Genomic DNA, 24,933 nt, shown 5'->3' with positions numbered 1-24,933 from the left:
GGTTGTTCTGTATTAGCACCGAACAGCCCCCGTGATGTGCAACTTTTCAGGGAAGTTAGGAAAGCCAAGGCTAGCTTTTTCAAGCAGAAATGTGCTTCTTGCAACACAAACTCAAAAAAGTTCTGGGACAAGGGCCTCCCGGGTGGCGCAGTGGTTAAGGGTGCTGTACTGCAGCGGCAGCTGTGCCATCAGAGACTCTGGGTTCGCGCCCAGGCTCTGTCTTAACCGGCCGCGACCGGGAGGTCCGTGGGGCGACGCAGAATTGGCCTAGCGTCGTCCGGGTTAGGGAGGGCTTGGTCGGTAGGGATGTCCTTGTCTCATCCCGCACCAGCGACTCCTGTGGCGGGCCGGGCGCAGTGCGCACTAACCAAGGTTGCCAGGTGCACGGTGTTTCCTCCGACACATTGGTGCGGCTGGCTTCCGGGTTGGATGCGCGCTGTGTTAAGAAGCAGTGCGGCTTGGTTGGATTGTGTATCGGAGGACGCATGACTTTCAACCTTCATCTCTCCCGAGCCCGTACGGGAGTTGTAGCGATGAGACAAGATAGTAGCTACTACAACAATTGGATACCACAACATTGGGGAGAAAAAGGGGTAAAATTCAAAAAAAATTAAAATAAAAAAAAGTTCTGGGACACTGTAAAGTCCAGTGAGAGCACCTCCTCCCAGCGGCCCACTGCACCGAGGATAGGAAACTCTGTCACCACCGATAAATCCACCATAATTGAGAATTTCAATAAGCATTTTTCTACGGCTGGCCATGCTTTCCACCTGGCTACCCCTACCCCGGTCAACAGCCCTGTCCTCCCCACAGCAACTCGCCCAATCCTCCCCCACTTCTCCTTCACCCAAATCCAGATAGCTGATGTTCTGAAAGAGCTGCAAAATCTGGACCCCTACAAACAAGCCGGGCTAGACAATCTGGACCCTCTCTTTCTAAAATGATCTGTCGAAATTGTTGCAACCCCTATTACTAGCTAATTCAACCTCTCTTTCGTGCCATCTGAGATTCCCAAAAATTGGAAAGCAGCTGCGGTCATCCCCATCTTCAAAGGGGGGGACACTCTTGACCCAAACTGCTACAGACCTATATCTATCCTACCCTGCCATTCTAAGGTCTTCGAAAGCCAAGTCAACAAACAGATTACCGACCATTTAGAATCCCCCAGTACCTTCTCCAGCTATGGAATCTGGTTTCAGAGCTGGTCATGGGTTCACCTCAGCCACGCTTAAGGTCCTAAACGATATTATAACCGCCATCGATAAGAAACAATACTGTGCAGCCGTATTCATCGACCTGGCTAAGGCTTTCGACTCTGTCAATCACCACATCCTTATCGGCAGACTCAACAGCCTTGGTTTCTCAAATGATTGCCTCGCCTGGTTCACCAACTTCTTCTCCGATAGAGTTCAGTGTGTCAAATCGGAGGGCCTGTTGTCCGGGCCTCTGGCAGTCTCTATGGGGGTGCCACAGGGTTCAATTCTTGGGCCGACTCTCTTCTCTGTATACATCAATGATGTCGGTCTTGCTGCTGGTGAGTCTCTGATCCACCTCTCAAACTGGAACTCTTCCGACTAGCTTGGAAAGACAGTACCGTGCAGTATCGAAGAGTCCTCACTGATGCTCGATCATCCTATTTTTCCAACTTAATAGAGAAAAATAAGAACAATCCAAAATGTATTTTTGATACTGTCGCAAAGCTAACTAAAAAGCAGCATTCCCCAAGAGAGGATGGCTTTCACTTCAGCAGTAATAAATTCATGAACTTCTTTGAGGAAAAGATCATGATCATTAGAAAGCAAATTACGGACTTCTCTTTTAATCTGCGTATTCCTCCAAAGCTCAGTTGTCCTGGGTCTGCACAACTCTGCCAGGACCTAGGATCAAGGGAGACACTCAAGTGTTTTAGTACTATATATCTTGACACAATGATGAAAACAATCATGGCCTCTAAACCAAGCTGCATACTATTCCAACTATTCCCTATTCCAACTAAACTACTGAAAGAGCTGCTTCCAGTGCTTGGCCCTCCTATGTTGAACATAATAAACATCTCTCTATCCATCAGATGTGTACCAAACTCACTAAAAGAGGCAGTAATAAAGCCTCTCTTGAAAAAGCCAAACCTTAACCCAGAAAATATTAAAAACTATCGGCCTATATCGAATCTCCCATTCCTCTCAAAAAAAATTGAAAAAGCTGCTGCGCAGCAACTCACTGGCTTCCTGAAGACAAACAATGTATACAAAATGCTTCAGTCTGGTTTCAGACCCCATCATAGCACTGAGACTGCACTTGTGAAGGTGGTAAATTACCTTTTAATGGCGTCAGACCGAGGCTCTGCATCTGTCCTCGGGCTCCTAGACCTTAGTGCTGCTTTTGATACCATCGATCACCACATTCTTTTGGAGAGATTGAAAAGCCAAATTGGTCTACACGGACAAGTTGTGGACTGATTCTTCTGTTGAATCTGACAATTAATCTTGATGGTTGTACAGTCGTCTCAAACTGTGAAGGACCTCGGCGTTACTCTGGACCCTGATCTCTCTTTTGACAAACATATCAAGACTGTTTCAAGGACAGCTTTTTTCCATCTACGTAACATTGCAAAAATCTGAAATGTTCTGTCCAGAAATGATGCAGAAAAATTCATCCATGCTTTTGTCACTTCTAGGTTTAGACTACTGCAATGCTCTACTTTCCGGCTACCCGGATAAAGCACTAAATAAACTTCAGTTACTGCTAAATACGGCTGCTAGAATCCTGACTAGAACCAAAAGATTTGATCATATTTCTCCAGTGCTAGCCTCTCTACACTGGCTTCCTGTAAGGCAAGGGCTGATTTCAAGGTTTTACTGTTAACCTACAAAGCATTACATGGGCTTGCTCCTACCCATCTTTCCGATTTGGTCCTGCCGTACATACCTACACGTACGCTACGGTCACAAGACGCAGGCTTGCTAATTGTCCCTAGAATTTCTAATCAAATAGCTGGAGGACAGCTGTCTCTGCCTGGCCGGTTCTCCCCTCTCCACTGGGATTCTCTGCCTCTAACCCAATTACAGGGACTGAGTCACTGGCTTACTGGTGCTCTTTCATGCCGTCCCTAGGAGGGGTGAGCCACTTGAGTGGGTTGAGTCACTGACATGGTCTTCCTGTCTGGGTTGGCAACCTCCTTGGGTTGTGCTGTGGCGGAGATCTTTGTGGGCTATACTCGGGCTTGTCTCAGGATGGTAAATTGGTGGTTGAAGATATCCCTCTAGTAGTGTGGGGGCTGTGGGTGCGGTTATATCCTGCCTGTTTGGCTCTGTCCGAGGGTATCATCGGACGGAGCCACAGTGTCTCCTGACCCCTCCTTTCTCAGCCTCCAGTATTTATGCTGCAGTAGTTTATGTCTCGGGGGGCTAGGGTCAATCTATTATATCTGGAGTACTTCTCCTGTCTTATCCGGTGTCCTTTCTTTCTTTCTCTCTCTCTCTCGGAGGACCTGAGCCCTAGGAACATGCCTCAGGACTACCTGGCATGATGACTCCTTGCTGTCCCCAGTTCACCTGGCCGTGCTGCTGCTCCAGTTTCAACTGTTCTGCCTGCGGCTGTGGAACCCTGACCTGTTCACCGGACGTGCTACCTGTCCCAGACCTGCTGTTTTCAACTCTCTAGAGACAGCAAGAGCGGTAGAGATACTCTCAATGATCGGCTATGAAAAGCCAACTGACATGTACTCCTGAGGTGCTGACCTGTTGCACCCTCGACAACTACTGTGATTATTATTATTTGACCATGCTGGTTATTTATGAACATTTGAACATCTTGGCCATGTTCTGTTATAATCTCCATTCGGCACAGCCAGAAGAGGACTGGCCAGCCCCCTCAGAGCCTGGTTCCTGTCTAGGTTTCTTCCTAGATTTTGGCCTTTCTAGGGAGTTTTTCCTAGCCACTGTGCTTCTACACCTGCATTGCTTGCTTTTTGGGGTTTTAGGCTGGGTTTCGGTACAGCACGTTGAGATATCAGCTGATGTAAGAAGGGCTATATAAATACATTTGATTTAATTTGATTTAGAAGAACCCTCTTACAGTATTATAGACACTATGACCTAGGTTTTCCTATGATCTTCTATGTAGAAAAAACCCTTACAACATTATAGACACTATGTCCTGGGATGTAGAAGAACCCTTTACCTTCTAAAGACTCTTGTGTAGCTTGTGAGCATCACAGGGCAAAACAGTGCGTGTTTGTGAGAGTCTCAGATCTTCATAGGTGGGCCATAATAGTTTGTACCTCAAACTGTTCGGACTGGACTATACAGCCGTTTTTGTGAGAAAAACTGTTTTTGGGATCCGCCCTTGTCTCACAGACACCGCTCTAAGTCAGCGCCTGTTAATCACAGACGACTGTCTGGTATCTATGCAGAAGAAATAGACTAATCCAATGCAACAACCCAGCAGTCTGTAGCTCAAACACACAATGTTTAAAAGGGGTTAGAAGCCATAAATCACGCCGATGATGGGACTGAAACACTCTGTGTTTCTACTACAGAGTGATTCTGCATTAACAATTGTAGCCTACAGATGTCGGATCTTGATTTGATCACTCTTGTGTTGCTGACAATGTATTTGAGTTTTCAAAAGGCTTCTAACGTTTGGAATTTCCACTCTGAAATGTCAGGCATGATTTGCACCTATAAACCATAAAAAAATGTTAATTTAATTATAATCGCATAATAATTAAGATTTCCTTTTGCTGCAGGATTATTTTTCTGCGTAGCAAACTGGCTCAAATTATGATCCTACATCTGTACCTACAGCACAATAACCGAGGCTACTGCTCACACTGGAGTGAGATTATTTTCAGCTCCACTTATACCAGATTGCATCAGCATTGCAAACCGCAACTCGGTTTGGATGAATTCCATCACTCAAACGTTGAGAGGGGGCGAGCAGGCGATATCGTCATCAGTGAGCCAATAGCTCAGTTGGAACACAAGCAAGGCATTTAATGAACAATGATCAGGATTGGGAAACCCGTGGAATAAACATAACATAATAGTAACATAATAATCTATATGGGAATACGTTGGCGAATGGAGAGAGAGAGAGAGAGAGAGAGAGAGAGAGAGAGATAGAGACAGAGACAGAGACAGAGAGAGAGAAACACACCCCACAGAGCCCCAGGACAACAGCACAATTAGACCCAACCAAATCATGAGAAAACAAAAAGATAATTACTTGACACATTGGAAAGAACAAAAAAACAGAGCAAACTAGATTGATATTTGGCCATAAACAGAGAGTACACAGTGGCAGAATACCTGTCCACTGTGACTGACCCAAAATTAAGGAAAGCCTTGACTATGTACAGACTCAGTGAGCATAGCCTTGCTATTGAGAAAGGCCGCCGTAGGCAGACATGGCTCTCAAGAGAAGACGGGCTATGTGCTCACTGCCCACAAAATGAGGTGGAAACTGAGCTGTACTTCCTAACCTCCTGTCCAATGTATGACCATTTTAGAGAGACATATTTCCCTCAGATTACACAGATCCACAAAGAAAAACAAATCCAATTTTGATAAACTCCCATATCTACTGGGTGAAATTCCACAGTGTGCCATCACAGTAGCAAGATTTGTGACCTGTTTCCACAAGAAAAGGGCAACCAGTGAAGAACAAACAACATTGTAAATACAACCCAGATTTATGCTTATTTATTTTCCATTGTGTACTTTAATCATTTGTACATTGTTACAACACTGTATATATATATATATATATATATATATACACACATTGTTACAACACAGTATATATAGAGTATATAATATGACATTTGTAATGTTTTTATTGTTTTGAAACTTCTGTATGTGTCATGTTTACTGTTAATTTTGATTGTTTATTTCACTTTGTATATTATCTACCTCACTAGCTTTGGCAATGTTAACACATGTTTCCCATGTCAATAAAGCCCCTTGAATTGAATTGAGAGACAGAGAGAGACACACACAGAGAGACAGAGAGAGAGACACACAGAGAGACAGAGAGAGAGAGAGACAGACAGAGACAGAGAGACAGAGAGAGAGAGAGAGACACACACAGAGAGAGACAGAGAGAGAGAGAGAGACACAGAGACACACAGAGAGAGACACAGAGAGAGAGAGAGACACACACAGAGAGACACACAGAGAGAGACAGAGAGAGAGAGAGACACAGAGAGAGAGAGACACACAGAGAGACAGAGAGAGACACACACAGAGAGACAGAGAGAGAGACAGAGAGAGAGACAGAGAGACACACATAGAGACAGAGAGACAGAGAGAGACAGAGACTTTTCCTCTTTAGGAAATTTTCCCATCTACCACCGCTGTAGACAAAGCACTAAAGCCACACTCCTTCATTTGTGCATACCTTCAAAGAGTGGGCCACCAACAAAAATCATTATTTCAGGTCTACCGTCGCTGTGCTACTACTATCCACATAAACATTAGATCTGGGAATGTTTGGAACAGACTCGTTAGAACATGACGCTGGTTAGTTCAATGGTAGGGAATGTGTATGAGTGTGAGTTAGGATTGAGACAGAACATATACAGCTTCTAAAGGTTCAAGTGCTGAAGGAATATGAATCGTGTTCACTATAAGTGGACACAGAGACACTAAGTACGGGGATGATGAGAAAACACTACAGAGAACATTACCATAAACACATCATCAGACTTGACAGATTTACACTAGTTAGCCAGCAGGAATTTTTTCAAAATGTAGCTAAAGGCACAAGGGTGAAGGACAGGAGAAGGACAGGATGGTGAAGGACAGGGGGGAGGACAGGTAATAGGATAGATAGAAGGGCTGGGGGAAGGACAGGAGGAGTACAGGTAGAAGGACAGGTGGGAGGACAGGGGGAAATGACAAGTAGAAGGACAGGGAGGAAAGGGGGAAAGGATAGGTAAAGGGACAGGTAGAAGGACAGGGAGAAAGGATTGGTAAAGGGACAAGTAGGAAGACAGGGGAAAAGGATAGGTAAAGGGACAAGTAGGAGGACAGGGGGAAATGATATGTAAAGGGACAGGTAGAAGGACAGGGTGAAAGGATAGGTAAAGGGACAAGTAGGAGGACAGTTGAAAGGATAGGTAAAGGGACAAGTAGGAGGACAGGGAGGACAGGGTGAAAGGATAGTTAAAGGGACAAGTAGGAGGACAGGGAGGACAGGGGGAAATGATAGGTACAGGGACAGGTAGAAGGACAGGGAGAAAGGATAGGTAAAGGGACAAGTAGGAGGACAGGGAGGACAGGGGGAAAGGATAGGTAAAGGGACAAGTAGGATGACAGGGGGAAGGATAGGTAAAGGGACAAGTAGGAGGACAGGTGAAAGGATAGGTAAAGGGACAAGTAGAAGGACAGGGGGAAAGGATAGGTGTAAAGACAGGTGTAAAGACAGGGGGAAAGACAGGGGGAAAGACAGGTGTAAAGACAGGGGGAAAGACAGGTGTAAAGACAGGGGGAAAGACAGGGTGAAAGACAGGTGGAAAGACAGGTGGAAAGACAGGTGTAAAGACAGGTGTAAAGACGGGGAAAGACAGGGTGAAAGACAGGTGGAAAGACAGGTGAAAAGACAGGGTGAAAGACAGGGTGAAAGACAGGGTGAAAGACAGGTGTGGGTGTACGGTGCTATACCTGTTGTGCTCTTTAGATAGCATGGTGAAAGGTGGGCTGTGAAGCAGCAGCAGAGATTTGAAAAGTGTCTACTGTGTATTGTAGCGTCTTCCTCTGGTGTGTGGATAGGGAGATAAATCTACAGCCGTCTCAAGGTTAACCTGCAACAACAAACAGGCACACACAAGTTAGAAATAACATGAAAATCTCCCTTTGCATAAGAGGTTTTTAACCTCAAGGGACTTTTCTGGATCGACAATTTATTTATATTTTTTTACTTAACCTTTATTTAACTTGGCAAGTTAGATAAAGGTTAGGTAAAATTGAAAATCAGGGCAACAGTGTGACTTGTCTCAGTAGAAAATTTTCCCTGACTGAAGACATAGTTTCATACTAAAATAACAACACATCAAAGCATGAAGAGAAGTGAGTTGTCATCATGACAGGATGGGTAGACGTTCCTAATGTCTTCCAAGAGTTATCATAGGCCTAAAAGATCCCTCAGGATGAACTATATACAGTGGGGCAAAAAGTATTTAGTCAGCCACCAATTGTGCAAGTTCTCCCACTTAAAAAGATGAGAGAGGCCTGTAATTTTCATCATAGGTACACTTCAACTATGACAGACAAAATGAGAAAAAAAACATCCAGAAAATCACATTGTAGGATTTTTTAGGAATTTATTAGCAAATTATGGTGGAAAATAAGTATACATTTTAGAGTGGCATTTTATAGTCCCCAGCACACGTGTGTAATGATCATGCTGTTTAATCAGCTTCTTGATATGCCACACCTGTCAGCTGGGTGGATTATCTTGGCAAGGGAGAGATGCTTACTAACAGGGATGTAACAGGCTTTGTTAGAGATGCAAATTTGTACACAACATTTGAGATTAATAAGCATTCTGTGCTTATGGAACATTTCTGAGATATTTTATTTCAGCTCATGAAACATGGGACCAACACTTTACATGTTGCGTTTATATTTTTGTTCAGTGAAATTATAGACAAGTTGACTAACAAATAGCATACAAACATTTTTGAATTTATAAAGTAGAAACATATCTAAAATCAGCCATCAACAAAAAAATCCAGCACCCCTTGTCAAAACATCGTTACGCCGTCTCCAACTGTAGCTTACTGTGCATTTTCCATATCAGTGGATTAAGGTCGGGTGCGGGCCTCAGATGTTCACTTTATCACATTGGGCAGTTTCGGATTGGTTATTAGTACCTTCGGGCAGGTGCTGTTGAACAAACTTGCGCACCACTAGTGTGTTTGTTTGTGTGCCTGAGGGGGAGGGAGGGTGTGCAAATGTATGTGTTTCCATCTTCCATGTGGATAACTAGCCTATCTGGACAGCTGGCATATCTATCTTCCGTGTAGATATTGTGAACACTGCCCTGCGTAGGGTGCCGTCTTTCGGGTTGGGACGTTAAACGGGTGTCCAGACTCTCTGAGATCATTAAAGATCCCATGGCACTTAGCGTAAGTGTAGGGGTGTTAACCCCGGTGTTCTGGCTAAATTCCCAATCTGGCCCTCAAACCATCACGGTCACCTAATAATCCCCAGTTTACAATTGGCTCATTCTCATTCATCCCCCTCCTCTCCCCTGTAACTATTCCCCATGTCGTTGCTGCAAATGAGAATGTGTTCTCAGTCAACTTACCTGGTAAAATAACGGATAAATAAAAGATATGCCAGCTGGTTTTTCCATATATCGGCAGGACAGAACAGCTATGTCCGGTAAGATGAGGGGTGAGGGTCTATTTGTCAATAACAGCTGGTGAAAAATGTCTAATATTGTCTCGAGGTATTGCTCGCCTGAGGTAGAGTACCTCATGATAAGCTGTAGACCACACTATCTACCAAGAGAGTTTTCCATTTATATTTTTTGTAGCCATCTATTTACCACCACAAACCGACGCTGGCACGAAGACCACACTCAACGAGCTGTATAAGGCCATAAGCAAACAAGAAAATGGGCATCCAGAAGCAGCACTCCTAGTGGCCGGGGACTTTAATGCAGGCTAACGAAAATCTGTTTTACCTCCTTTGTACCAGCATGTCACGTGCAACCAGAGGGAAAAAAACTGTAGACCATCTTTACTTCACATACAGAGACGCGTACAAAGCTCTCCCTAGCCCTCCATCTGGCAAGTCTGACCATAATTCTATACTCCTGGTTACATTACTGATTACATTACTCCTGATTCCTGCTTACAAGCAACAACTAAAGTAGAAAGTACCAGTGACTCGCTCAATACAGATGTGGTCAGACTGTTTTGCTAGCACATTTTGGAAAATGTTCCGGGAGTCATTGAATGGCATTGAGGAGTATATCACCTCAGGCTTCATCAATAAGTGCATCGACGACGACGACATCCCCACAGTGACCGTATGTACATATCCCAATCAGAAGCCATGGATTACAGGCAACATCCACACCGAGCTAAAGGATAGAGCTGCCGCTTTCAAGGAGCGGGACACTAATACGGAAGCTTGTAAAAAATCCTGCTATGCCCTCAGACGAACCATCAAACAGGCAAAGTGTCAATACAGGACTAAGATTGAATCCTGCTACACCGGCTCCAACAATCGTCAGATGTGGCAGGGCTTGCAAACTATTACAGAGTACAAAGGGAAACCCAGCCACGAGCTGCCCAGTAACGCGAGCCTACCAGATGAGCTAAATGCCTTTTATGCTCGCTTCGAGGCAAGCAACACTGAAGCATACATGAGAGAACCAGCTGTTCCGGATGACTATGTGATCACGCACTCAGTAGCCGATGTGAGCAAGACCTTTAAACAGGTCAACATTCATAAGGCCACGGGGCCAGACGGATTACCAAAACGTGTACTCAGAGAATGCGTGGACCAACTGGCAAGTGTCTTCACTGACATTTGCGACCACTCCCTGCCCGAGTCTGTAATACCTACATGTTTCAAGCAGACCACCATAGTTCCTGTGCCCAAGAAAGCGAAGGTAACCTGTCTAAATGACTACACTCACGTCGGTAGCCATGAAGTGCATTGAAAGGCTGGTCATGGCTCACATCTACACCATCAACCCGGAAACACTAAATTGCCCAACAGATCCACAGATGATGCAATCTCAATCACACTCCACACTGACCTTTTGACCTTTCCCACCTGGACAAAAATAACACCTATGTGAGAATGCTGTTCATTGACTACAGCTCAGCGTTCAACACCAGACTACCCACAAAGCTCATCACTAAGCTAAGGAACCTGGGACTAAACACCTTCCTCTGCAACTGGACCCTGGACTTCTTGACGGGCCACCCCCAGGTGGTAAGGGTAGTTAACTACACATCTGCCGCGCTGATCCTTAACAAGGGGGCCCCTCAGGGGTGCATGCTCAGTCCCCTCCTGTACTCACTGATCACCCACGACCCTGTGGCCAAGCACGACTCCAACACCTTCATTAAGTATGCTGATGACACAATGGTGGTAGGCCTGATCACCAACAACGATGAGACAGCCTATAGGAAGAAGGTCAGAGACACTGCCAGGACAACCTCTCCCTCAACGTGAGCAAGACAAAGGAGATGATCGTGGACTACAGGAAAAGGAGGGCAGACCATGCCCCCATTCACATTGAATGGGGCTGTAATGGTGCAGGTTGAGAGTTTCAAGTTCCTTGGTACAGCTGCAACATCGAGAGCATCCTGACCAGTTGCATCACCGCCTGGTATGGCAAATGCGACTGTAAGGGTAGTGGGTACGGCACAGTACATCACTGGGGCCAAGCTTCCTGACATCCAGGACCTATATACACTAGGCGGTGTCAGAGGAAGGCCCTAAAATTGTCAAAGACTCCAGTCATCCAAGTGCAGGAACACGAGGTAATAACTTGGCGATACACAGGGGGTACCAGTACCAAGTCAATGTGCAGGAACACGAGGTAATAACTTGGCAATACACAGGGGGTACCAGTACCAAGTCAATGTACAGGAACACGAGGTAATAACTTGGCGATACACAGGGGGTACCAGTACCAAGTCAATGTGCAGGGACACGAGGTAATTACTTGGCGATACACAGGTGGTACCAGTACCAAGTCAATGTGCAGGGACACGAGGTAATAACTTGGCAATACACAGGGGGTACGTGTTCAATTGGATGGAGATCCGGGCTCTTCGCTGGCCATGGCAGAACACTGACATTCCTGTCTTGCAGGAAATCACTCACAGAATGAGCAGTATGGCTGGTGGCATTGTCATGCTGGATGATCATGTCAGGATGAGCCTGCAGGAAGGGTACCACATGAGGGAGGAGGATGTCTTCCCTGTAACACACAGCGTTGAGATTGCCTGCAATGACAACAAGCTCAGTCCGATGATGCTGTGACACACCGCCCCAGACCATGACGGACCCTCCACCTCCAAATCGATCCCGCTCCAGAGTACAGGCCTCAGTGTAACGCTCATTCCTTCAATGATAAAGCGGATCCGACCATCACCCCTGGTGAAACAAAACCTTGACTCGTCAGTGAAGAGCACTTTTTGCCAGTCCTGTCTGGTCTAGCGACGGTGGGTTTGTGCCCATAGGCAACGTTGTTGCCGGTGATGTCTGGTGAGGACCTGCCTTACAACAGGCCTACAAGCCATCAGTCCAGCCTCTCTCAGCCTATTGCAGACAGTCTGAGCACTGATGGAGGGATTGTGCCTTCCTGGTGTAACTCGAGCAGTTGTTGTTGCCATCCTGTACCTGTCCCGCAAGTGTGATGTTCGGATGTACCGATCCTGTGCAGGTGTTGTTACACGTGGTCTGCCACTGCGAGGACAATCAGCTGTCCGTCCTGTCTCTCTGTTGTGCGGTCTTAGGCATCTCACAGTACGGACATTGCAATTTATTGCCCCGGCCACATCTGCAGTCCTCATGTCTCCTTGCAGCATGCCTATGGCACGTTCACGCAGATGAGCAGGGACAATGGGTATGTTTCTTTTGGTGTTTTTCAGAGTCAGTAGAAAAGCATCTTTAGTGTCCTAAGTTTTCATAACTGTGACCTTAATTGCCTACCGTCTGTAAGCTGTTAGTATCTTAACGACCGTTCCACAGGTGCATGTTCATTAATTGTTTGTGGTTCATTGAACAAGCATGGGAAACAGTGTTTAAACCCTTTACAATGAAGATCTGTGAAGTTATTTGGATTTTTATGAATTATCTATGAAAGACAGGGTCCTCAAAAAGGGACGTTTCTTTTTTTGCTGAGTTTCTATGTAGGAGAAAAGCTGTAAAAAACTAAAACAGATATGTGTCCTTCGAAGAAGGGGGTGGTGGATGGGTTGATAATAAGTCAAATAACACAAAAATATATACAGTGCCAGTCAAAAGTTAGAACACACCTATTCATTCAAGGGTTTTTCTTTAATTTTAATATTTTCTACATTGTAAAATGATAATGAAGACATCAAAACTATAAATGAACAAATATGGAACCATCTCCTTCTTGGTCAAATAGCCCTTACACAACCTGGAGGTGTGTTGGGTCATTGTCCTGTTGAAAAACAAATGATAGTCCCACTACGCGCAAACCAGATGGGATGGCGTATCGCTGCAGAATGCTGTGGTAGCCATGCTGGTTAAGTGTGCCTTGAATTCTAAATAAATCACAGACGTTGTCATCAGCAAAGCACCCCCACACAATCACACCTCCTCCTCCTCCTCCATGCTTCACGGTAGGAACCACACACGCGGAGATCATCCACTCACCTACTCTGCATCTCAAAAGACACAGCGGTTGGAACCAAAAATCTAACATTTGTACTCATCTGTCCAAAGGACAGATTTCCACTGTTCTAATGTCCATTGCTCTTATTTCTTGGCCCAAGCAAGGCTTGTCTTCTTATTGGTGTCCTTTAGAAGTGGCTTCTTTTCAGAAATTCGACCATGAAGGCCTGATTCACACAGTCTCCTCTGAACAGTTGATGTTGAGATGTGTCAGATTGGGCTCCAATCTGAGGTGCAGTTAGCTCTAAAGAACGTATCCTCTGCAGGATAAGAGGTAAGTCTGGGTCTTCCTTTCCTTTGGCTGTAACGATGTACGCTGAGAGTCGGGATCAAGTTCAGGGAGTGAGAAAGTTGCTTGTTTTCCGATTCAACCCAAACCCTCCCTTACGTCTACTATAATGAAGGCTGGTTCAACAGCAACGCCTGTCTTTTTTATCCCGGAGATTTTATACCATCATTACATTTATTTATTTATTTTAAATATGATTGCTTGTTTTTCATACTTACAATGCAACTTCTAGAGATGTGTGAACACGATCTGATCTGTAAAATGGTTCCGATTATATTCATAAAACACAGGCCTATTGTCAAGGCCGTGGAATAAAGAGGACCAAAGCGCAGCGTAGTGAGCGTACATATTCCTTTTTATTAGGATGACGCCGACAAAAACAATACACCATACAAAAACAACCGTGAAGCTTAAGGGCTAAGTGCCACAAATAAAGTTAACTTCCCACAAAGAAAGGAGGGAAAGGGCTACCTAAGTATGGTTCCCAATCAGAGACAACGAGACAGCTGTCCCTGATTGAGAACCATACCCGGCCAAAACATAGAAATACAAAATCATAGAAAAACAAAACATAGAATGCCCACCCCACATCACACCCTGACCTAACCAAATAGAGAAATAAAACGGCTCTCTAAGGTCAGGGCGTGACACCTATTTGGGAGCAGTATAATGGTGAGTGGACGTTCTCCCTTTCTCTTTATATTGGACAGTTCCAGCTACTGCAAAAAGCCACCATAGTCTGTGTTGTTTTAATATTATGTGCCCATGGGGAGAAATTATGGTGTCTGTAAGGGTGACATTGTAACGACGTTCTTCGTTTGTAGACAGAGAGGACCGAAATGCAGTGTGGTGGTTAATCATGATCTTTAATGGAAAAGTGACGATACATGAAATAACTATACAAAATACGAAAACAACAAACGGAACGTGAAACTTATTACAGCCTATCTGGTGAACACTACACAGAGACAGGAACAATCACCCACGAAATACAAAGCGAAACTCAGGCTACCTAAATACGGTTCCCAATCCGAGACAACGAGAATCACCTGACTCCAGATTGAGAACCGCCTCAGGCAGCCAAGCCTATACTAGACACACCCCTAATCAACCACAATCCCAATGCCTACAAAAACCCCAATAAGACAAACAATAACCCCATGTCACACCCTGGCCTGAACAAATAATTAAAGAAAACACAAAATACTAAGACCAAGGCGTGACAGACATAGCCTATTTAAAACAAGTTGTTTTGATAAGAATTTGATTAGAAATATTTGTTATCTTTTTAGGCCTTATCCATAATGAATTGAATGTTGCTTATTGACATTGTTAGGTATGTCCATGCTCAGCCATGATGTAATTTACAGTAGGCCTAGCCCCTATGTCAGTGGGAATGCTATTGAAGCCATGCAATTGCTTAGAACAATGTGGACTGTAAAATGGATTCAAGTTTGCGTATTTTGCAAATATAGGTTATTTCATTTCTGTAAGCCATTTAACAAACTATAACGGACTAACATTGGAGTTGGAGTTGATTCCAAGGCAATACATTTAAAAAAACTACTTTGAGCAACCACATATTTGGCCATGGAGCACTGATTGGTCAGTGAGGGACCAAGCCTCGACACACCCACAACGTGTTTATTCATCAAAACCCAGCCCTTTCACGCCAAGGCCAACAAGTGCGCCTATAATTGTAATAGTGAAAATAGCAACAACAAAAATTCCGCTCCAGCCTCCAACCACGAGCCAGTCCTCCCCAATTAAGGTGCTACCAACCTCCTGTGGTTAGAAGCTTTCTCACTGGGCACAAACTGGATGAATCAATGTTGTTTCCACGTAATTTCAGCAAAAAAGTCTGTTTTTCCTTCTGATGACATTGAATCAAAATGGGAAACTATTTGGATTTAACAAAAAGTCATCGACGTAAATTTGGGTATTTCTTTCTCATCCAATTTTTACCTAAATCCAAAGACATAATTCAAAAATTGTCTTGATTTCACTTGAATTCACGTAGATGTTTGACATTGACTATGCCCAGTGGGTTCAGTTACCTACAGTTACAACATCCAACTTCTTCTGTAGTGTTTGGTCAACTAGGGCAATCCATTACAATGAATTAAGCATGTAGATTAGTTTATGCCGGAGTAGACCGGGTTGGAAGAGGGTTTTTGGTCATCAGGCGATAACGTAAGTTCAATTAACAGAACAAAAGATGCTCTCATCTCAGAGTAATTGTTCTCAACTCAAGGTTTTTCATTATGTGAGAGCAAATAACTGAAATGAAGACCTTAGACATTATTAAGTGTTGAATACAATGAGATACTGTATCAGTTTACTTTGATAGGCATTAGTGTACGAACAAGCTTTGTGACCACGGATTCATAGTTACAATTACTGTAGCTCTGCCTCCCCAGTAGACTCCAGTAATACAATACCATACTAAAAGCCAATCCGACATTCTCACATTCTCTTTTAGTGTTAATAAGAAAAGCAAAATACATTAGTCATGAGGAATGGTGAGATTACGTCGCTAAAAAGCTGCTTGGTGGTTAGTTGAAAAGCTTTTGGCTTAGTTTATTATCCCTGAAAAAGAGAACGGAACGACCATACACCAAAGTATTCAAAAGGGTTCAAGTACTATTTTAAATCTTCCACAAACTTTGAGCGTTATGCATTAGCTCGGCTGGAGTGCCAGGTGCACAGGGTTTGCACTTTTGGGACGTTTCTATTAGTTCCATTGCGACAGGGAGAGCTCAATCAACAATAATAATAATAATAAATTAAACATTTATAGCGCTTTTCATTACACACAGATTCTCAAAGCGCTTGTTAAGCTAAATAAACAACCAGAAGTCATGTAAAAAGAAATATAGGCTACAACAATAGCTAGATCAGATAGATCCAAGTCAGCTCGAGTACTTCTTGAAGCCTCCGGATGGGCAGCCACAGTCTTGAGAGGATCAGAAAGCTCATAGCCATATGGTCAGTGGAGGTAGTGGACAGGTCTGTATGCCCACGGGCAGGCAATCAAGCACAGCTTACGTTTTTGAAATGATTTTAAACATTATTTGAACCCAGATCTGGACCATACAACACCACAGTATTGTAAATTTGAACTCCTAGAGAGGTCTTGCTGCATTATTGCCCCTCACTCACCGGACATCAAACAACTCTGTTTGGAACAAACAGATCATCACTAGCTGTTTGGATTTAGTTAGAGGAACACATATCCCACTGGGCACCCTACGTCATTTCAACGTGGATAATTGGGTAGTATTTGGTTGAGATGTTGATCAATGAGATTACAACCTACAGTACCAGTCAAAAGTTTGTCTTTATTTTTTAAAACTGTTTTCTACATTGTAGAATAATAGTGAAGACATCAAAACTATGAAATAACACATATGGAATCATGTAATAACCAAAAAAGTGTTAAACAAAAAATATATTTGAGATTCTTCAAAGTAGCCACCCTTTGCCTTAATGACAGCTTTGCACACTCTTGGCATTCTTTCAACCAGCTTCACCTGGAATGCTTTTCAAAATGTGAACCATTTCATTGGTTTTACAGTCAGTTCCAAAACTATTGGGGCAGTGAGACATTTATTTAAAATATTTTGGTTCTGTAATCCAGCACTTTGCATTTAAAATGATACAATGACTGAGGTTAAAGTAGCAGACTGTCAGCTATAATTTGAGGGTATTTTCATCCATATTGGGGGAACCATTTCGAAATTACAGCACTTTTTGTACATAGTCCCATTTTAGGGGACCAAAAGTACTGGGACAAATTAACTTGTGTGTATTAAAGTAGTCAAAAGTTTAGTATTTGGTCCCATATTCTTAGCGTGCAATGATTACATCAAGCTTGTGACTCTACACACTTGATGGATGCATGTGCTGTTTGTTTTGGTTGTGTATCAGATTATTTTGTGCCTAATATAAATGAATGGTAAATCATGTCATTTTAGAGTCACTTTTATTGTAAATAAGAATATAATATGTTTCTTAACACTTTGACATTAATGTGGATCCTACCATGATTACAGATAGTCCTGAATGAACCATGAATAGTGACGATTGAGAAAGTTACAGACACACAAATATCAACCCCCCCCCCCCCCCAAAAAAAAACTGCTATCCTCCCCTATTGTAAGGGTGAGAGGTTAGCATGTTTTGGTGGTATGATATTTGAGCTTCACAAGCTTGACGTTATCATTGTGTGCTAGGAATATGGGACCAACTAAACGTTTGACTAATTTCATACACATACAGCACATGTTCATTTGTCCCAGTACTTTTGGTCCTCTAAAAGAGGGGAACTATGTACAAAAAGTGCTATAATTTCTAAACGGTTCACCCGAAATGAATGAAAATAACCTGAAATGAAAGTTGACAGTATGCACTTTAAACCCATAGTCATTGTATCATTTTAAATCCAAAGTGCTGGAATACAGAGCCAGAACAAAAAAACAATGTCACTCTTCCAATAACTTTTGGAGCTCACTGTACGTTAAAAGTCGGGTAAAAAAAAAAGACAAACATTCCTTTATATGAATTACTTTTTTGCTAATCCAATCAGTTTTTCCACGTTGATTAAACGTGACCCCATTGTATTTTGAGTCGTTGAAAAGACGTGTAAACAACGTTGATGCAATCAATTTGTGCCCGGTGGGAAAACACTCAATTGTTGTGTATTTGTGAGTAAAAAATGTATATATGTTAAAGCATATCACTAAAACCCTATAAAAAATAAATACATAACTGCAAAAACACTATTGATTAATTATGACTGAAATACAGTCTATTTAGTAAACTTATATACATACCTTAATTTTCAATAAGATTCTGACCAATTTCCCTCTTGATTTTACATAGGAACTTCAGTAAATAACAAAGGTGGTGTTCTGCGCTCGAGGAGATGGAGATTCCTACACTTGAGGTGCGCGATCCATCCTTTTGATAGTGCACTTGAAAGGAGGCCTACTTGGAGAAGTTTCCTTTGCATATAATTCTACAGAACAGGACCCGTTCACTTGATGGCACTGAGGGTGAAGTCGCCATAATAACTACAAACGTAGTTCATCGTTTGAATTCCGTCCTCTGAGTTGCGACTCAAACTCCACCACCTCAACAGTCAACAGCAAATTGGCGATGAAGTGAGAGAGGTCGCGTGAACCAAAGCCGCCCTCCACAGGGACTGACACGTGATTGAAACGTGGAGCTCTCTCTGAAAACCTCCCAACGTAGAAAAACAACGTCTGCTCTGCTGTCAAAACATCATGCTAAAAACTTGGCCAGTAGGTTAATGTAGAGCTAGGCTATTAGCTGAGAACCATTATAGAGTCGGGGATTGGGGTGAGTCTTTCTGCAGGTTGACACAGACAGTCAGCCAGCCAGCCCAGGCGGAATCGCTGACTGCAGTGTTCTCTCTGCAGCTAACGGGACATCCCATCCACTGCAGAGAAACATTAGCGCAAGATCTTATCTGTGTGACCTGAACTCAAATTGTGTAATAATGAGAGATGATATAATGGTATAAAACTATAACACTTTTCTAGGTTTTGACACGAATACCTCCTACCACACCTATTTGCACAGAATTACCTCTGCAGGACGCGCTTGCTAAGAGAAATGCTGAACCATCTAAAGGAGAAAATAAATGACTTGACATGGAGAAGGTTAGAAGATTAATCCATATTCCAGTTAAGGTTTATCTACCTGAAACGCCCTAGAAATAAATGCATTGAACTGGAAATGCATTCGCTGGAAGGATGGGCACCTGTTGAGACATGTGAACTGTGAATATTCACAAACGTAAACCGCGTATAACAATTAAACGAGAGGTGAGAGAGAGAGAGAGCGAGCAGCTGAAAAATACATAAATCACACTCAGAGGCTCATACAAGGGAGCACTGATTGCTAAATTCCATATCTGTGAGTTAACTCGTCACTAAAATAAACATTTTCGGAATATACATAGATCAAACTGGGGGGGGGGGGGGGGCTGTGATACATGTTACACACTTGAGTGAGCACTGTACAACAAATATAGGTTCATCGTCGTCATCATCATCATGTTTACCGTCAGCCAACAAATTAAGTCCCGGTGTCTGTCTCTGCCATGGTCATGAACACTCGGATTGCAAATGAGTCCCAAATAGCACCCTATTCTCCATTTAATGCACTAATTACTTAACTATAGTTCATTGGGAATAGGATGCCGTTGAAAAAACAGCTTTTATCCCAAGGCCATCAGACTGTTAAACAGCCATCACTAGCCGGCTTCCACCCCGTTACGCAACCCTGCTGCCCTATATACATAGACATGGAATCACTAGTCACTTTAATAGTGTTTACATACTGCTTTACTCATCTCATATGTATATACTGTATTCTATTCTACTGTATTTTAGTCAATGCCATTCCAACATCACTCGATCTAACATTTATATATTTCTGAATTCCATTCTTTTACTTTCAGATTTGTTTGTATTGTTGTGAATTGTTAGATATTACTACACTGTTGGAGTTAGAAACACAAGCATTTCACTACACCTGCAATAACATCTGCTAAATATGTGTATGTGACCAATAAAATGTGATTTGATTTTGATTATTGGTGACCTTCAGGCTGTAATGGAGACTGTAAGAGGTGGCCCAGACTCAATGTTCAACTCCTGTAGGCTTGTAGGTCAAGTTTACTTACTCATCCCACAAGAGGGAAATGTGTCACACCACTCATTTGAAAACAGACAGCACTTAAGAGAGTGAACTGTGATGAGGACTCAATGTTCATCTGTCAAGTATCCTAACAAGGGCTACGTTCATTTGGCATACTTCACAATTGCACTAAAAACTAGGATCTCGGTCCAGCCAGTACAGTGTGACATAACTAAGTCCCCCTGACGTGGCAGTACGCTTTTTACTACTGGACAAGACACTATAACAAAAGTGAAAATTTGCATATTGATGTTACATTGCTTTTAATGTGAATACAATATCTCTACAGGAATTTGAAATCAGACATGCAGGTTAAAAATGTCCCAAAAAGTAATTGCCAGGTCAACAAATATTGATACAAAAACTGATCAGACCTATTAACGTACAAAACATAACTCAAATAGTATGGAGTCGACTTTTAAATATGACTCGTGGCCAAACAGACAGTTAAATATGACTCGTGGCCAAACAGACAGTTAAATATGACTCGTGGCCAAACAGACAGTTGAAGAAATGGAATCTTCTAACACCTGCATGTGACCTCCTAGATCCAGATAATGTATTCTGCCCTACCAAGACAAAACGGCAGTAACTGCTCATTTGGTCAAAAATGAGTTAATGTCATTTTTGCTACATTAAGTACATGCTTAATCATGTAGACAAGTATCCTGCCTCCATTGTATTGTGTGTTGGAGGAAATGGGGGTCATGTTTGCAGTAACTGCTAAACCAAGGTAAATAAAAGCCATTTTTCTCAGTTCCAAGCAGTTACTGCCTTTTTGCTTGGTAGGGCTGTATTGTGTGGGATTATTTAGCATTAGTGAACAAACAGCTTTACAAACAGAAACAGACTCCTCCATCTTCATCGGGCGACTTCATGACAACATCTTATGAACAGCTACTGTGATGGTTCCATGTGCTCTCACTAGAATATTCCTGTGGGAAAAACAAACAATATGGCCCGTGGCCAATCAATTGCATTTCAATCCAGACATTACTAAACTACAAAACTGATCCTTGATCAGCAGAAACTGACCAACTCTGGCTCTGCTCGACATGCCATTAAATACCATAGGCAGCATGTCATGGTGTAATTTGCATCCACAGGATGCTGCCATGTGATCTTTTCCCATTTAAGCTGTCCATAATTATAAACATAGCATGTTGCCCACTGGGGATCAGTGTTTTATGCCTATGTCTTGAACATAGTTTCAAATGAGTTGTTTTGACTGCTCAGATATGCACAGTGCAATGTAAAGGTGAAGTGCAGGGAACTATATGAAGCTGTGCACATACCTATGATGTCCACAAGGTGGCAGCACAGTCAAAGAAAACCTAACTAGACAACAAGACATGCATGCACTTTGCAGATAAGCTCCCAGTCGAGTCCCAAATCCACCCCTAGTTCCTACCTATGCCCGCCATGTAGATGTGGAAAAACTTGCAAAGGTATCAGCAACATGATAATATGTCAGGCCTTTCCCTCTGATGGAAAGGCTGGGCAGACTTTGCATCATTATCTATCCAATAGTTTACGATCCATACAAGTGGCAAAGAGGAAGGTGCTAGAAACTCTATTTGTAAATAGTAAATGGACCAGTTAAACTGGTTATATAACTACGTGAGTTCATTTTGAAATCTCTACCAACCCGGGGTACCAAACGATGCAAAAGCAACTCGCCCCTAATATTGACTCATGATTGGATGTGGTTCCTCACCCTGAATCTGACTCCAGACACACTGTGGGGCTGTCTGTAGGGTCTTTAGTGAGAGAGGCTGCCTGTCTGGCCAGTACAGACACCACTCCACCGTGCTCATCAGACAGAGAGCCACGACCTGAAGTAAACACAAGACAAAGTAGACTCAGATTCAGTCATATGGAAGAACAGAGCAAAATGTTGGCTGATCTTGTGGTAAGTTCACTTGTATCAAAAGGGGGCCTGATACATTAGCTAGGCCCTGTATTCAATAGCATGTCTCAACCAATGGCGGGAATAACACAAAAACCTCAGATGATGTAAAAATAGGGTCTAAGCTTTAACGAATATGCGAATATGAACAATTTTGGGGGGGATTCGACATGTTTATAGATAATTTACATTTAAGGTTAAAAAAATGACATGTTTACAAAAAAAAATGTGTAAAAAAAAAATGAAATAGTTTGACAACCCTGTTTATAAACGTTTAAATTATATAAATCTCAACCGTTTCCCCTTTTCCAGTGATAAAGACATGTCTCATGGTATGGTGGGGTTACCCCATTGATAGACGCTAACTACCTTTAGCGCCTATGCTAGAAGGCGTCTTCTTCCCAGGTGGCTTTTGTTAATCAACCTGACGCTCGGTCTAAACGTGAACACGCATCGCTTGCCGGTGTGGTTTTTCAAAACATAAAAGGAACATATCTTTCATATCAGCGAGAAATATATATTTTTAAACTAAATGTTCAATTACTACACACCTTTATAGGGCTAGTGTTCCCACACGGCCATATCTCCATGTTACGGCATATGGTTACGGAAGACCGACAGAAGAGAGGCGAACACCTGTGCTAATGAGCTATAGCATGCACCTGACACGTGTGTGTGTGTAACGGAAGAATGCCACCAAAAACGTGTTGGAATAGAAAAATACAATCGGCTGCAACTGTGACAAACCCGGTTAAAACAGTAAGTGTGTATTTTGCATTTGTGAAATTATTTCTGACGTGATATTAAAAAGGGCTTTATGTTTATTGAACAGTATCACTATTGAGAATTGATAAACGTTTAGATGGGAGTATTTTGATGTTTTGGCTGCCAGAGCCAGTCTAGCTCTGAAAAGAACATAGGATCCAAGGTAGACGTCACAAGATGACGTTGCAACGAGTAACTATTGAGATGCATGACTTGGTTCACAGCGTGGTTGTCAGGTCACCAACATATAGAGGAGAAGTTGGGCCACGCACACCTAGTTGTGGAAATTACCACACTGCTGTTTACCTTCTGCATCTATTTCATGTCGCTGAGTCTACCTTTAAGGAGTAATGTTTTGCTCGCCTACACATCTTGAGTACATTATTGGGCTATGGTGGTATGCAAAAATAGGTCTACTTTGTACACAGTGCTCTCTTGAATGTTTTGTTATTCGGGTACAAAATGTCACTTTTTATTAGCAAGTCTACAAATGGTAAAATATGTATGGAAGGTTTCGTTCCATACAAAGAGGGGTGCTGTCAAAAAGTGATTGAATTCAAATGGATTTACCCCCTACCAAAGAACAAGCTTGGGCTATAGCTACTATTCATTTTACTTATTGCATTATCTAATATTTGTAACGTTAGCTACTGCCATTTCAAGGGGATATTTTCACACTTTTCAAACCCTGTCAGTCAAATGTTTGCCTGCTGAATAATAAGATAAATAATGAAAATAACAAGAAATTGGTGTTTTACTTACAGCCTAGAATATGTCCCTGTTGGTCGGTGCAGAGAACTCCGATAATGGCTGGATTTTTCATGCTATCAAAACGACATGGACACACGTTTCAGGAATGTTTACACAAAATGTAACGGTTTTGTACGAGTCTCGATCAGATAATCACTTACGTATCATCAAGATGTAGCTCGAGGGTCGACTCCATGATAACAAAAGCCTAAATCGAGTTAACTGCAGTTAATACATTCGATATTTTGCAAGAAATTGTTTGTGATTGTCTGCTTCCTGACTTTTTCTCGAACTCACGTGATACGCATTCCTACGGAAATGCGCGAAGGCAAAATTACACCAACCGCGATTCCTTCTGGTTTTTCTGTAATGGGAAAGGAAGGGGAGAAATAACACAATGTTATAACATTTAAACAGACATCGGTGGTAAAGCAACGTAAGAACAGTTCCAGGTGAATGGCGGTGTCAAGGAAAAGTAGACATAATGAACATTTAAAAAAAAATGTATAGATTTGGTAGTCTCCACATTTATAATTGGAAGAGGAAGTGTGTAAACTCTAACATAGCATATTGCTGGAAAGGTAACTCCAAACGCATTTTTGCAAATAGCAGCTGTTTATCTGGTTAAACAAAGGTTAGCCATGTGTTGGTAAAAATGTATGTCCAAGACAAGAAAGCTGACCAGTAGCATTTTTCCCCCTCTACTGGTAGGCCAGTGAGTGTGATTAGCTACAATGAGTGAAATAGTTTAGAATATCTTCTTTAAACTATATTCTTTCATCTTTTTTCTACTGTAAGTATGTCATTCAAAATGCATTTATTTTGCTATCGATATTCATAAAAACATTGAAATAAAATACAAACATTTCCCATTTAAAATAAATAAATACAAATAGCTGACCCCCCCCCCCCCCCCCCCCCCCCCCCCCCCCCCGAGTACCGCAGACCTAAGGTTGAATACCTTGAACTAGGCCTTAAGTAAGTGATAAATAAACTAAATAGGCATCCCAGAGTGATTCACCTGGTGAAAATGATTCCAAACTAATATTTGACCCATTTCTATAAATAGCTTACTGTGTATGTCCCGACCT

General features: G+C 42.6%; 2 protein-coding genes across 2 annotated transcripts in view; both read right to left on the bottom strand.

Moving 5' to 3' along the window:
• Positions 1-19,694, bottom strand: part of slc16a4 (solute carrier family 16 member 4) — an 89,327-nt gene extending 69,633 nt beyond the window's left edge. The window contains exons 1-2 of the mRNA XM_031794757.1: positions 18,525-19,694; positions 7,665-7,804 (exon numbers count right to left, since the gene is read on the bottom strand). Coding sequence (XP_031650617.1) covers positions 7,665-7,687 — 23 coding nt within the window. The 5' untranslated portion in view covers positions 7,688-7,804; positions 18,525-19,694. The remainder of the gene's footprint in view (positions 1-7,664; positions 7,805-18,524) is intronic.
• Positions 19,695-20,664: 970 nt separating this feature from the next.
• lamtor5 (late endosomal/lysosomal adaptor, MAPK and MTOR activator 5) lies at positions 20,665-24,200 on the bottom strand. The gene is made up of 4 exons (XM_020507017.2): positions 24,004-24,200; positions 23,855-23,916; positions 22,136-22,253; positions 20,665-21,353 (listed from the first exon to the last, which is right to left on the bottom strand). Exons 1-4 carry the CDS (start codon positions 24,036-24,038, stop codon positions 21,293-21,295), a joined length of 276 nt encoding a protein of 91 aa, XP_020362606.1. The 5' UTR covers positions 24,039-24,200; the 3' UTR covers positions 20,665-21,292.
• Positions 24,201-24,933: the final 733 nt, after the last annotated feature.

The sequence above is a fragment of the Oncorhynchus kisutch genome, linkage group LG17 (assembly GCF_002021735.2).
Source record: "Oncorhynchus kisutch isolate 150728-3 linkage group LG17, Okis_V2, whole genome shotgun sequence".
Taxonomy (NCBI): domain Eukaryota; kingdom Metazoa; phylum Chordata; class Actinopteri; order Salmoniformes; family Salmonidae; genus Oncorhynchus; species Oncorhynchus kisutch.
Note: the sequence above shows the minus strand (reverse complement) of the source record. Positions and strands in the feature narration are given on the sequence as shown.